Here is a 16,056-nt window from a genome sequence, read left to right on the forward strand (position 1 = left end):
GGTCAGAATAGGTTGAAAGGTCTAGCACTAATGCATGTACATTACGATATACATTGAGACATGGACAGAATAATGGCACTTTTGCCAGTTGCATCCAAGAAACTAGAATCGCTTGTTGTATTAACACAGGGACTTTATATATGTAGTACATAAAATCATGGAAGTAAAATATCTGGACATTATACTCCCTGATTAGCATTTGTTAATGTATACAGGAGCTTATGATTTATTTAATGGTGACACCCCGGAAAAAATCCTGGATCCGCCCCTGTAGATACTGTTATTTTTTTCTACCTAGGTCACTGTCACCAATAGATAAGACTAATGGCAATTCGAATCTGTCTGTCCGTCTGTGTGTCACGCTTAGGTTTACCTACTTTGTGAAATTTGTGACTCAAAACGTATTACCCCGGTAAGACAATAATACATATGTACAACTTAATCATTTTCAGCAGTACAGGCTATAATTAGGACATCACACATGAAAATTTGTAACCCACTTTGTAATTTTTTTTTTAAATTGCTCAGTGTTTATAAACAAGTGTGCTGACAATTACATTATGATGGTGATACAGGTACAGACATGAACTGCTCTTGTTTTCTTTCCAGAACAGTCCATAGTGTTAATAAATACTTATATATTACTAAATAAGTTCGAAGTGATTTTTTGTAGATAGGTACATCGTAGTCTACCAAGGTCACGTTTTCTGAATTTTTAGGTTTTTTAGGAATTTTTGGAGAAATGTGAGTATTGATGATGGCGACAGCAAATGGGAATCCTCCAATTCTGTTTAAGAGACAGGAACATTTGGATAAGACATAGGTTTTTTTTTAAAGTACATGTACATGTAAACAAGGGTACATTGTAATTATTTTAATTTCTTATTGATTACTTATTATTTTTTTTTCATTTTATTTCAAGTTGTTTTAATGATTATAAACAACTAATGATTGCTACTTTGGCGTCACAACTGCATGCACACTATGATGGGAGATGATGAATTGAGCGACATTTTGCATTTTTTTAATTTGAGCGACATGATCTTTTCAGTGACAAAACACATATAAATTGAGCGACTTTTTATTTTTTAGATTCAGCGACATTTACCTGAGAAAAATACTTATTACCTCTTCCGTTAGTCAGTGTCCCCTGCTCACCACGGGGAGGTGGAAGTAGGATTTTGAGCAGGATATAGTGTTTGTTTATTGTTCACTGAAACCACATAGTTTATATAAAATACTTTACAATTGTTAAAAATAATGTACTATTAAAAACTTCTATGTACACAATCGTTATAAATTGATGACCGGCTGAGACTTGTATGCCATAAGTTTAACGAACTCAAGTCTTGAGATATCGCCTGCTCTGTACTGCTCCTGGAATTCACGCATCTGCTGCACATTTGACTTTTCGTTAATAGTCAAAAGCATTGGTCGCATAGAAGCTCTTATCTTAAGACTGTTGTATGTCTGGATAAGTTTGACCTTCTCCAAAAAATCATAAATGTTCTGATGATGGCTATAAAACATTTCACTAAACTGCTTGTGAAAAGACTCGCATCCGTTTGTTGTCCGTTTAACATCAAGTCTTGGTTCTGACCAAATCGTCGGAGGATAACTCGAGGTTGCCTCTGTATAGTTATGCACAATATAATCTGCAAATTTTGTAGCACGTGGGTCTTCAGGTGTATCTCCAAAGATGTGTGGCACTATATGATTTGTCAAGCCTATACTTAAATCCATCAACAACTATACCTTCTTTCCCTCGATTCGTTGTGTACTTCTCAATCTCCATTTTTAATGTATTTCACTAATATATTTTTGTCTTTATTTATTGTCGTTTAATCTTTTGAGTGATATTCAGAAGGGAAAAAGTACTGGTCGATTCACTGAAGTTGAACTAATACATTCGAGAAAGGGCTAGTTTTGACTAGTGCGAACTGGTGGACCGTTTATGTGAATTTTATGTACATCTGTATTTAATCAATTAAAAAATATGTCGCTGAATTAAATGCCGTTTTTATATTTTGTATTGATTTGATGTCGCTCAAATGATATACGCAATTACTCAAAAAGCGTCGCTCAAAAGATAGTCGCTGAAAAGACAATGTCGCTCAATTTATACCACCCACTATGATCTCTCAGACAAACTTGAGCCACCTTACAAATTATTTTCTTTATAAAGATTTTTAAATAATTTTTTTCAGTTTGATATGTACAAAGTATTGTTTTACATGTATTAAACTATTTCCACATTAGTTCTCAACATTTGTTTCAATATGCTGTCACATAACTGAATTTTCATCTAAAGTATGCATGAATTATAATTTGCAAATAACAGGTCAGATTTTATCCCAGGTCAGACTTGAACTGACAACTCCAAATGTTGGGTGCACTACATTGTACTACTGGGAATTGATACCTCTAATATGCTGAAAGTAAAAAAAAACCTAAAGGAACTCTCATTTGATTTTTATGAGGGGGTGGAATTGGGCCAGGATCAAATTTGAAATAATAAGGAAGGCTTGCAATTTTCAAGAAATAATAAGCCAGGACATAAAAAAGGTAAAAAGGCAAGATCTATTATTGCCCTCAAAATTGTTGTTTTTACTCAACAACAAAACATTTCGGTCCTAAGCACCATAGAAAAAAAAAAGCAGAACCTACATTTTATCAAAATAAAAAGACAGGACAGAAAATTAGATCCAACACAGTGGAGTCACCATTTCAAAAATTGTCTGTAGTTACTTCTCCAATTTTTATACCAAGATATATTCAAAGGTTCTGCCAGTTTAATAACATTTCATTAATGGACAGAAAACAAATATTGATAAGTACTGAAATGGATCAATTTTATCACAGTTTTTACTTTGGTGGAGTCACAGTGGAGGAGTTACCCTGCAAGTGAATCCACAGTGAGGAGTGGAGGAATTAAAGTTTTGGTTGACAGCCATCAAAAACAAGATTTTTAGTCTGAAACAGGGACTACCGTGTATATGTACTAAAAATCTGTAATACAAATGTAAGGCCCCTGTCTGAAATTCTTGTAGGTCTATTCATATATGTGTTACACAATGCAAGCTACATGATAGCAGGGAGTGTATATTAGAGGGAGAAGTCACTTGTAATAATCTATATACTGTAGAATACTGCCGTTGCTAATTGGCTGTTTATTAGCAAATTTTCTCAAATTTCTGTGTTGAAAATAGGGTAACTTTGCTAAGGGTATTTGTAAAAACCACTGGATGGACTTAGATGAGTGATGCCCCAAATTAAAGATAAAAGATTAGAGAATAGCAACATGTATTTTTTATTTATTTAAAATAAGAGTAATATAAATATTTCCAAATATTTTAAAAAATATTTTCAAAATTTAAAAAGAAAATCACGTTTTTAAAGGTTCATGAATTATGATTTGTCATTGAATGTTTGTGAAATGTATTGCATTTATTAAAATGAAATTAATATCAAATGAAAGAGAAAAATCTGCTGAATGGCAATGGCTATTTTTGATAAGTGTGCTTTGAATAACAATAAAATGATCATATGTATTAATTGGTTACATAAATACATTACATATGAAAGAATAGGTGTCAGTTTTTCAGTCAGAATATAAGAATGGGGTGGGTAAAAATTTTCTGGGCAGCACACCAGTACCCTTTTACTTGTTCAGTTACCCCCCCCCCCTGTGAATAGTTGTCATAATTTTCAAAATCTGTAAATGTTATATTTTTATCAAAGAAGGGAATGTTGCTTACATGAATTTAGGCTTTCAAATGATCTCCTGTACTTGGTGATCACAATACTGGTATACCAGTATTGTGTACAATACTGGTATAAAAAATTGTTCCAAAATTGTATACCATTATTGTAATTTAAAAAATAAATATTTTACTTGTACATATATATCTATAGTATTGTAGTACATGTAAGTATTGTCATGAGTATTGTAAAAAATTAACTCAAGTACTGTTTTGTAATTACTCATTTCTGCACAGTATTAACTTTTATTGATTTAATAATGTTGACTTTGATATGAAAGACTGCAAAAACTGTTGTATGATATTTATTTCGTACATGTTAGAAGAAAACTGAGCACTATTTTAATGAAAGCACAAATCAAAATATCATGATAAAATTACATATTAAGGTGGTGACACACATTACAGGTACCTACAGGTACGAACACAATTAATTCCCCTTGGTTTTCGAATATAGTTCCAACTTTGGTAGTAGGTACCTTCCACATTTTTTCATATTTTTACTGGAAACTTATTTGCTGAAGTTTTGCCTCGAATTGGTAGAAAATAGGTTAAAATTACATGGGATTTTTTTTCTTTAATCAATTCTGACTAAAAGTTGTGATTTTGTTCAGTGGAAGAAGGTTAAAATTTAGGACTTTTAACTCAGTTCATTTGTCATGTTTACCCCATCTCCGAATTATATGTATAAATTTCAGAAAATGATGGTAAAATTTTCTACAATTTATATATAAAATCCTGTTTGTACATATCTTTAGGCCAGAGAAGTTTTATTCAGTTTGCGCCGGTGGAATTTTTTTAATCTTCTCAAACGTGTATATTGAAATGCACTTGAAAATTAATTGCGGTCTCAAGCCTGTATTGCTAGTAGCTAATACCTGGAACGCGGTCCCGGGAACCAGGATAATATTTGTATATGAGCAGCCCATGGAAATAGGAGTTCGGAATTCTCGGACTTTTACATAACTTTTGAACTAAAATCACACTTCCGAACGGTATTTTGTGAAAAACCATGCTGTCACATTTGGGGGCGGGGGGAGGGGGTCGTCTAACTTTGAGTTTCGTGTACTCACATATGGACATATATTCCACCAAAAAGTAGGTGACACTTTAAGGTGAATACAAATGAACCTGAAAATCGTAGTTAATTCCAAACCTTCTACAAAAAACACCAAACTATTTAAAATTTTCTCAATTGTGTTTTTTTTTATCAGCAGCTTGCTTATGAACTTCGGCATATTTGTCGCTAAATTAATGTTTTATTTGAGTATATTTTTTCATTTCGAACATGGCAGTTTGTTTTTATTTCAATTGTTTGCTATATTTTCTTGTTTTTATATTTTTATATATCAAAAAATTGATTAGCAAAACGAACGAACATTAATGATATGCATTCATTATTGTTTACAGTGCCACCATGATGAAAATACAAATATTTTATTTAGCTCGAACACAGGTACCATAATGAAGAATTATGAAAAATAACAAGTGTCTATCATATACCATGTATTTGTTAATTATAATTTGTCTAAATCATGTGCTGTAGTCTAAGTAAATGAGTGCAGTTCAAATTACAGGAGATATGGTACACAAAAAACTTTCTTAAGCCTTATACGTGTACTGTATACATGTTCCATAGTCAATACAAACATTTTTATAAAGACATGAAGAGTTGTCGTTGAGTCAATGACTGTTGATTTTCATTTAAATGAAACAGTCTATGATACAAACTTGTTGAACATGATGAGTTGTACAGTTAGTTGATTATAGGGTAACACAAACAAAGCCTTACAAGAATCTGTTATTTGTGTATACAGTACCCCATATTTCATTTTTGAGAACAAAAATAAATTCGTGTACAAGGTCAAGGAAACTCCAGTGAAACAAGTATTGCTGAATAGTTGACCAAGAGCAATCAAAAACAATATTTAATGTTCAATGGTATTGTACATGTAAGTCTTATGAGAGAACATTTCATACATAACTTGAGGTAAATTACATGAATTATATGATTTGGAAATTAATCTAAACATTAACTTGTACTTGTATACATTTGAATGACCTTATATAGGGCACAATTTTCAATTTTTTAAGAAGTTTATCGTGCTATTTTTTTTTACTTTTTTAATAGATCCATAAATACAAGCTGTTGACTTACATTGTATATCTGTAACTAAGGATAAGGAACTAGTTTTATCAGTCATCAGATTTCTTTTGCACAGTATGTTGTCATGAACATGTACAATTATACTGTAGTCACGACAGTATGATAAAAGTCTATCCATTTTTGACATTTTCCAGAAAATTTTGGATGCAGCCATCATGTTCACCTACCAATGATACAAGTTACCAGACAAGTCATACATAACAGGAAGCTCTGTTCAAATGAAGTATGATAATAGATTGTGTAGGTATTTGAGGTTCTGTATACAATATATTTATGCCTTTTTTTTTTGAAAAAAAAATATTGATTTGGGGTGTTCCAAAGGTAGGAACCACCTCTTTTGTTGGGAAATGTTGGAAGTAATGTGGAAAATTTTTGCAAAAATGAGGAAATTAATAGCTTGGACCCCCACTTTCAAAGTCTTTTGATTGTTTACTTTAAACTCTCATTATTCGATTTATTTTAGAAATGTATTTGTATTATTTCTACATGTGTAATGTAGATAGATCCCATATGTGTTTATCGCTTAAAATGTAGCACTACAGTTCCCATGACACTTAAATGAAGGTTGTAACATAGACGTAATATTTTAACATAATGGGATGTTTTGTTTGAAGAAAAAAAAACTTCCAATGAGCCATATAATGTAGGGTTTACTTAAATAGAAGTCTACTTCAATACAAGAATCATGAATCACAATAACTGTGAATATGAGTATTATGTATATTTATTACTGATTTTTATACTTCCAGGTGATCCATGGCATATATATGACTGAAAAGAATTCATACATGTAGAATTTAGATGATCTTCAATGCTGTTCAAATCTCTGCTTGCACTGTAATGAAAGCTGATATGGAGCTGAAGTTTGAAAATAAAGATTTTCAAAATCATATTTCTTATGCAAATGTACAAGGTTTAAATGTGTTGTGCTTCAAAAGTAAAAGTCACTTTCATACATGTATACATTAACAGCCATGTATACTTCTTGACAGTACCATCCTGGAATACAACCTAGAATCCCTTGCACTGCAAGCTGTCACTCTATCAACTGAGCTAAAAAATTACTTCATTGTTTTCTGTAGATTAGGTTGATTATGGTCTTTTGTAAATAGTTTTACTTCATTTGTTTTTGGGCCTTTTTATAGATTGCTTAATGGTATGTGGTTTGCCCATTATTGATAACCATGTGGTGATTTCACTTGTAGAAGCTTAATCGTTACTTGCTTGGTTTTTTGAATAACTATCTCATTGGCAAACATAAATGGTACATGTATTTAAGTTTTCTACTTATGACTAGTGAGTGCTAAATCTTTCACTGCTGCTCAAAGAAGTAATTTTGTGTAACAACGATTTGGCTAAGCAACTGTTGATTTTGTTGGGTAACACTATGAAACGGTCTCAAAATGTCATAATAGTAGAGTAGTATAAAGCAGGATCATTTCCTACAGTAAAACATTCTTGTCCTGAAATGCAAGAAATAATTGCAATATGCAATGAAACCACAACCAATCAATGAAAAAAAATAAAAGTTCCATGGGTAAATAGAATAAAATATAAACATTCACAGACATTAAAAATTTTGAAAAAGAAGGATTTATTGTTGAATTTTGAGCTAATCATAATCCTGCCATGTACTTGGACCTATAATTTACATTGAATTGATCTGAATTCTTGGTTTCCTTGTATAAACTATACAAGACTGGTAAATTGTGATTTTTTGTTTGTTCACAAGTTAAGAGAGATGTTGAGATAAGGATAATCATACCACAAGCTCATGATGCACATGTTTAATAGGACATCTTATCGAATGATAATTATTAGTCAACTGTGCTGGTAATACCTGTTCATTGATCAGAGGGGGTTGGCACCCCTCCTTTTTACCAGAAAATTAGTCATTTTCATGTGTAAAATTGAAAAGACATGGAAAATATTGTCTTAGCATCACCATCACATTGGCTTCCACCCCTCCTTTTCAAAGTGTCTGGAGCTGTCCCTGTTCACTAACCTGTAAATAGCTTTCATCATATTTTGCTTGAACCGTTTAGCATGAAACAAGTTGCCTGTTTTGAAACTATTTTAACATTCTCCATAAAAGCAATAAAGAAATATATAAAAAAAAAAGCAATACAATGCTTAGGTAGCAAACCATGTTGTACTCCAGCAATGCTAGAGGTTGTCTGGCAAGCTATTTTCTGACTTGGTGCCATCCTGGGGTATACAGGAACGGAATTCCAACCTCGTACGTTGTAGGAGTAACAGGGACGGATCCAGAATTTTAGATAGGGGCGCACAGTAAAAATTCTGCCGAGTGGAGCGAGGTGACAAATTTTGAGGTTAATTTTTTGAAATATTATAGAGTGGGTACAATGTTGATATCTTTTGTGGAAAAATTAGCGAGAAATTTAAAGTTTCAACTTTAAACCGCCTAAATCTACCCCTGACAACCCATGCTTTGCCAATTTTTGGAGTGCAGGCCCACCACTCCCCCACCTGAATACGCCTCCGAGTAACCATGTTGATTTTTATGAGTGGGGGTCGGGGCTTGGATCACATTTAAAATAGAAAGGCAGGACAATGATATATAATTTTATATAAATTCAAAGATGCAATACTATAGGCGAAAAAAGGTTCTGGTTTGAATATTACATAAAAAGATCCAGGACACAAAATTTGACTATATAGCCCCCCTTTTCCCCCTTACGATTCAGATGGATATAGAAATTTATCATTATTTACCTGGGAGGGGGGACTGGTAATTTTGAAATCATATAAAATTTCCTTGACCCCCCCCCCCCATGATATTTTATTATCCCCCTTAAAAAAACATTTTTTTTTCAATGTGATACCCCCTCTATTAAACATGCGTATGGAGTTTTCATATAGCAACTCCTACATTATGCCAGAGCTTGCCGAAACTACGCCGAGTTTTTGTATTGCGCTAGAATTCTAAGAAGTAAACTTCTGGAGAGGAAATAATCGCCATTTTCTTGAGTTCTATTTCTCTGTTTCTTTCCCCTTTCCCTATGATATCCCCTGCCAAAACAATATGGCGGGATAATGTTTTTAACCCGGTACCCTGCTGAAAATGCCGATTCACACATGTTCGAATAGTTCTCATTCAAAATAGCCTAACAATATAGAAAGGTTCTCGAGCTGAAAAGATAGCATCATGTGCGATACATGTAGTGAAATGCTATTCATGCTGGAGAACTGTAAGTTAATTTGAGTTAACACGAGTCGTGACGAGAATTAATATTTTGTCTGTCTGTCTGTAGTGTAGACAGTAAATTTGAAACGTAAAATGAGGCAAGTGTAATCTAAATTGTACACAGATACGAAAGCTTTTTCAAACAATACAATATAAGCTCCTTATGACATGCATGCATTATATAAATGGCATTTACATCACAAGCACAATACAATGTACATGAAATCTATATAGTTTAAATCCTTTTTATGCTGACATACACTAATTAATATGATGAAGGTGAAACCTTTTAATGCTCCGGAAGAAACATTAATAAAAACAAATTTTTGTCAGCTCTTACTTGATATGTTATACCTTCAAGTATGGTAAATTTTGTATTGATATATATTTGCCCTAAAGCATTATACTAATTGTCATGGTCTGATATGTCTATTGGCTGAAATGTCCGGCATTCATAAAGAATTATTGGTTTTGTGGTCTGAAATGTCTTTGGGTCAAATTGTCCGGCACTGGTTGACAATATAGTTCTTAAAATTTGCGAAACATCTTAAAAGATTTCTTTTATTGTATTTAGTTTCGCTGCATTCTGTTTCATTTAGTATAGTTTAATTATGTTGTTATTATTATGATTTGATTCATTTTATCGAATTATTTCGTTTCAATTCTTTCTTTTATCGATTATTTTCGTTTCGTTTTGGTTCGTTTTCGTTTCGCAATTTTTATGAACCGAGAATTATGGGTAATATTGATGACATACTTTTCATAAACATCCAGGAGCCATACTGCAGACTATAAGACCAACCCTACCTTGGAAAAACTATGATTCGATTTGTATTTAATTATCGAAACTAGCAAATATTTTCTGATACTGGTTTGGTGCTCAGTCGCACATACACAAGTATAGGCAAATGAAGCTGCCATTATGCTGTTTTTCAGCTCCTGAAAATGCAGGTACAAACCGGATTTTGATGCTTTTTCTTGCTATAAGTATATAGAACCAAGTTGATAATACAACCATAAATGCAATATGGAAGAAAATGAAATTAAAGTGGAAAAGCAGCTCTGAAAATAGTCAACATTGTACAAGTGAATAAAAAGCAAGCAGAACAATGCATGACCTGCCATTCCATGAGTTCAGAAGATTCTTGAATTGCAAAAAACAGGATTCTTTCAGAAAATGATCTGGCAAGTCATTCCAGGTTTTCGCAGCAAAATATTAAATATTAAATTCAACCCATACTGTTTTGACACTGGGTAGTTTTGCTATGTTCAGATTTCATTGTTTTTGGGCCTCCATGGCACATTTGAATGTGATATTCATTTGATTAAAAGCATTCTCTTTTAACATTTTTTCTATTCTTTGTACCTTTCAATATATTTAAAAATTGAGAATTGTCTGATGTTTTTGGGAGTTTAATACATTCTTTTATAAGGTAAATCAGCTTCTAATTGTTGAAAACATCTTGTGATTGTGTAACATTCAACTTTGCTTTTATAAATAGCCACATGCTTTTAGCCAGGGTTGAGTTACCTTTGACCGTAGTTAGTTTTAATTGGTTCAGTATAGGACGTTTGTATCTGATTGAAACCTTCCCTAAAATTTATTTGTGGCTAGGTGGAGTGACTAATAAGAATCTTGTTGGCAGTCATAATTATGATTGGCTTCAGACACCTGTGTGGTCATATGGTGATCAACAGACTATAGTGTGTTTACTGCTATCGGTTTCAAGAGCTAATTACTTTGTCGACCTCGGGGCACACGTTTCCTGTTGTAATTGATTTTTAATCCTTATATTAAACTTTATAGCACAGCGCTGGTAGTAAGATAGCACAGTACTGAGGTCAATAGTGCAGCGCTCTAACTCCATAGCACTGTAAAGCACAGCCCTTTAAGGGCCTGGTGAGGACACTGAGATAGATAAAATGCCATTTGCATTTTGCATTGGAAGATTAATGCAACAATATTACTTGTCCCAGGCTTCACTGCATGACTAATTCCATATACTTCAGTGTTCTAGGATTCCTATTTCCTGTTACCTATGGCAAGTGAAATTTGGGTCAGGGAAAGTTAGGTACTTAGTTTCACTTTCCTGTGGCAAGTTGAAAACTTAATATACTGTAAGGATTTGTTTTGTTAAAAGCAGTCATTGACTGTGGGAAAGTTGATTTTATATGGATTTTTCCCAAGGAAACCTCAATTATATGAAAAATCCTAGAACACTGGTACTTGAAGTATACATATAATTCACTAGTTGCACAGAAGTTGGGATGTGGTTTAATGGTTCCACATCATATATATCAAATGAAATGTATGTGATAGATCCATCATTAAGATAGGCTTCTATCTTGGTAATAACAGTCTGTAGTACTACAATAATCTCGAAAAATCATCCCAGCACTTTTCTCACAGATGAGTTTGGTAAACCAATTATTCCTTCCAAAGCCTTCATAGCACAGAGCGTGTTTTGGAATGAATTTCCATGTGGTTCCAAGCTTTCATAATCTTTTGCCTACAAAACATTGTTACTCAGTGTTTAATTTATTGTACGGGTTACTAACAAACATCATTTTTGCTGGCAGTTGTTTTGTAATTTATGGAGTTAGGTCAGAACTAAGGGGGCTTTACTGACGTAATTCAACAATGGTCTTTGACAATACTTAACAATTATTAGTGATTACAAATAGATTACCTAGATGACCTTTAACGAATGGTTAATGATATGGCTTCAGTTTTGCATTTCTTTAAATTACATAAGTTGACAAAATTGGAGTTGAGTTTGAATTAGCTCTACAGACCAACAGTTTAGTTTTAGTGTTCAAGTAATCCAAGGTTTTAAATATTGATTACATGTACATTTATATAAAATAAAATTTTGGTACTTTAAATGTATTCAAGCTATCCAAGTTTGAGCAAGTCGGAAGTTAACTGTTAGTCCTGTTGTCAAACTTGACTATTGTGTCCATTTTCATTTCCACCCTAAGTTTTCAGGGTTTTACCTCTGACTGTATGACAGACCCCCACTAAGCATTTAAATTGACCACTTTCATTTAGATCAGAATCTATTGCTGTTTCACATTTAACCATAATCCAAAATTAGTGCTGTATAAATCTTGAATTGTTTGTCCTTAATTATCCAAATTGTTAACCATTAACCTCTGTGTTTAAATAATGCTGCCTTCTGCAGAGTATTTTATATCTGGTAGATTAATGTGAAATATTTATGTCTAAGATGAAATGTTTTTTTTTTCAGATGATGAAAGAGGCCAAGGAAGTGGATACCAGCTAAGTAAACTAGAAGTGTTAACCTTTGTTACCTATGTTCAATTATGGCCTCAAAGGTATACCTAGACCTGTCATAATCCTATTTTATGAACTGTTCAAGATACAAGTATTGTAGTATACATTATGCAAATAAAAGTGTTCTGTTATTACATCACTGCCTTAAATTATCTTGCAAAAGATGATTTGTGTAAATACTTCCCAAAAATGTAATATATAGTAAAATGACTAAGTTCTGCTGTGATGGAGAATGGTGTATTACTGTTTTATCTTTGGCTGTCACTACATCTGTACTCAACCTTTTCCCTCAGTTATTTTTGCAACTACTCATTACAGATACATGATGAGATAGATGTTCAACATTTAGGTACATACTTATTACTTCAGACAAGCATGCAATCTAATTAAAATTGGACCTATCAATTGTTCCATTCATTCACTGTATGTAGGATCTAATAGCACTCCATTTTACTTTGTGTTCAAATGACCTTTCTGATCAGTCTATTAAATTTCATCTTTCATGATTTTGAAAGCATTAATTGAAGGGAGAAACCCGAGGATTCTGAAATGGTCATCTGAACTGAAAGTAGAGTGGAGTGTTGCAATGACTGAATGGAACAATTGATGGGTCTAATTTTAATTAGATTGACAAGCATGTACATGTAGCCTGTATCAGATTTATGTTTGTTTGCATCTTTGACCTTACAGTTATAATGTTAAGTCACACTATTCTCTTCAACTACCTGCTATTGAAATATTTTTTTAGCTACATGTTTGTCAGTTATATTGTGGAATATGTGTTTGGACCAAGACATTTTAATCTTCCTGTTTAAGCAAGAGCTCACAATATAGCTTGTTTTTTTTATTACAAACTAATCTAAAAATTACTGTATTGTTGGGGTTAGTCAAATCATTCCTTCATCAATAATAACAGTCAGTGTACATTGAACAGTCTACTTGTATTATTAGAATTCACACTAATGCTAATTACATTAATGGTCTTTATATTACAGGCAATGCATGTGTTGTTTCAAGACATTGAAGAATTTTGAAAAACTGAACAATTTAGTACAGATTATTTTGAGTATAACTATCAGGGCTATTCAGACTTTACCTGATGGGTTAGAGAAAGACAAAAAAGCTGATGAGAATAAAAACCAAAAAAATGAAGAAAAAGAAGAAGAAAACATGCAGACAGATGAAGAAGACAATACTGAAGAACCAGACAACTGGACTTGGGAGGAAAAGGAGAAACTATTGACTTTTGTTACTAAAGTGTTCTTGATGAACTTCCCTTCTTACATGGCATACAAACATACAGTTCATGCTTCTCTTGAGGTATTTAAAAATCCAGTACAATATTAACTTCAGTTTGCAGAGACTTTTATAAAAATAGGAGATGTGGTATGATTGCCAATGAAACAGTCATCCACCCAAAACCACGTCACCACACTGTCTTCAACAATGGGCAAAACCCATTCCATAAAGCAAGCTGTAAAAGGCCCTAAAAGGAATGAAGTAAAACTATTTATAAAAGACTCTTTTTTTGTATACTCATTATCATTTAGGCTTCCTTTTGTGTTTTGAATGAGCTATTAAAGTAACAATTCCATATCCATGAAACTATTTTATCCTTGAATGTAGAATTGTAAAATCCATTGACATTGTAATCTGGCATTTCATTACCTTTTATATAACATTGTGAAGTTAGTTGTGATTCTGTAACCAAAGTGATTGTGGGCTATTAGTGTTTGACTGAAAGCTTATTTTAGCCAAACTCTTAGTCTTCTCTGCAATTTTTTGTTGCTACCAATTATTTGTTTATTTTCAATTTAGTGGGAATTAAATTTTTATGTTGACACAAGAAAAAAAAAAAAAGAAAATTAAATGATTTTTATTTGTCAGCATGCAACATGGGATTTACTTGTAGGGTTTATAACCATGTGATTTACTTGTAGTGTTTATCAACTGTAAGTATTTATGGTTATTGTTTTTTTTTTCAATAATAAAAATTGACAAGAAAGACAAGTCAAAAATAGAAGTCTTGAGAAAATTGATGGTTAAATCTGTTTTTCATTATGTGTTACTTACTTATTTTAATTTATATTTTGGTGTTTTTGTGATAAAATTTGCTGTTTATCTTGTTTCAGGAACTTTCACAACAGGAGACAAGTGCATTGAATAACTACTGTGAAATATCGGTAAGACAACAAAAGCTTATTGCTGTCACTTTCTTTTTAATAAACTTAACTGGAATTATCTTGGTTATGTACAAAACAGTTGTCCCAAACCATTGCTAGTACCTGAAATATAGTCTGAAAAGCTTATGAACTTTCAAATGCAAATATTGAAATGTTCAGTTCTTAAAATGAATTAAGCAATTTTAGTTTACCGCTGATAGTCATTAACTTATTTTTATACAACCCCAAAATTTTACAGTGGTTTAATTGTATTGTACTGTTGTTATCAGTGCTATCGTCAATAGACTCTTGGTTTTCATGCAAAGACTTGAATATTAATGGACGGCTCAAAGTGAAATTTGATAGTAAGATTCCTGACAACAGAAGAAAGTTTGGGATTGATTTTTGTGGTTATGGCCTCAACCATTCTGTCATAAGGGCCAGAAAGAAAAACATGTGCATTTTGTAAGACTTACAATAAAATCACTGTTTTGTGGTCAATTTTAATAGGGTTTGAATTAAAGTCTTTAGGATAGATCCTGCTGATATATAGATGTAAATAGTTTTCTGTAAATTATCTACATGTAGTTTAAAAAAAAACAAGAGCCTACTTGGATCCTAAATCATTGTCAACATTAAGTTATAGACAATCTAATGAAGTTTTAGTGAAATTTATATGTGATTTGCCTTGAAGCTGATATGAAGTTCTGGCTTTGACCATGTAGGAATAAAGGGTAAAAAAATTAATTAACCCTAATATAAAATGCTTAAAGTGGAAATTGGATAAGGTTGAAATATATATATATATATAGATATATTATGTTTGTTTCCTGTTATGTCAGGGTTTTATTATTTTTATGCTCCCCGCAGCTAAAAGTTTTAAGCATATTGTTATACCCACATCTGTCCATCTGTCCATCCATCCTACGCATTTTTTGTATGATAACTCAGAATGCGTGCACAAATTAAATTGATATCTGAAAAATTCCTACAATTGAAATGAAACTATGGAAAATGTATACCAGTATTTCTACAGAGGTTCTTTTAATCTTCCAATTTTTCATTTGAAAACACTTGCAATGACTTGTATGATACATCAGAATTTTCGTGATGAACAGTATAGTGAAAAAATATCTATTTTTTAGGTATAAATCATTAAAAAATATTGTCATCTATATGTGTTCCTCATGCACATGTTTATAGAGGATTGATAAAAGATCTACTTAACAGCTCAGCGAAAAGTTATTTATTGTATTCTTTCATGTGTAGGGCATCATCTGTCTCTCTCAGACACAAAGATGTCTCTAAGGTAGTCCTATCTACAGTGTTTTGGCTAAACAGTTGTGTTCGTCTGGAGTGAAGGGGGCTTCACTTTGTTCTGTTTTTATTAATTTTAATATATATTATGTTATATAAAACAAGTTAATGCAAGTGTACTTGGAACTATTTCCTGTGATGAC

At 32.4% G+C, this 16,056-nt stretch overlaps 1 protein-coding gene and 1 long non-coding RNA gene across 4 annotated transcripts in view; both read left to right on the plus strand.

Moving 5' to 3' along the window:
- Nucleotides 1–5,273: 5,273 nt before the first annotated feature.
- LOC148623648 (uncharacterized) lies at nucleotides 5,274–6,818 on the plus strand. The gene is made up of 3 exons (XR_015920159.1): nucleotides 5,274–5,346; nucleotides 6,063–6,168; nucleotides 6,678–6,818. It is a non-coding gene; the product is annotated as an uncharacterized LOC148623648 (long non-coding RNA).
- Nucleotides 6,819–8,959: 2,141 nt separating this feature from the next.
- Nucleotides 8,960–16,056, plus strand: part of LOC148623649 (ubiquitin carboxyl-terminal hydrolase 34-like) — a 105,319-nt gene continuing 98,222 nt past the window's right edge. For all 3 annotated transcript variants that reach the window (XR_015919468.1, XM_088565624.1, XM_088565625.1), the window contains exons 1-4: nucleotides 8,960–9,140; nucleotides 12,388–12,475; nucleotides 13,430–13,754; nucleotides 14,567–14,617. Coding sequence is in view for 2 of the 3 variants with exons in the window: in XM_088565624.1 (XP_088421750.1) it covers nucleotides 9,098–9,140; nucleotides 12,388–12,475; nucleotides 13,430–13,754; nucleotides 14,567–14,617 (507 nt within the window). In the remaining variant the exon portion in view is untranslated. The remainder of the gene's footprint in view (nucleotides 9,141–12,387; nucleotides 12,476–13,429; nucleotides 13,755–14,566; nucleotides 14,618–16,056) is intronic.

The sequence above is a fragment of the Perna viridis genome, chromosome 2 (genome assembly GCF_037379345.1).
Source record: "Perna viridis isolate PV_CMFRI_1.1 ecotype Kerala chromosome 2, ASM3737934v1, whole genome shotgun sequence".
Lineage (NCBI taxonomy): Eukaryota > Metazoa > Mollusca > Bivalvia > Mytilida > Mytilidae > Perna > Perna viridis.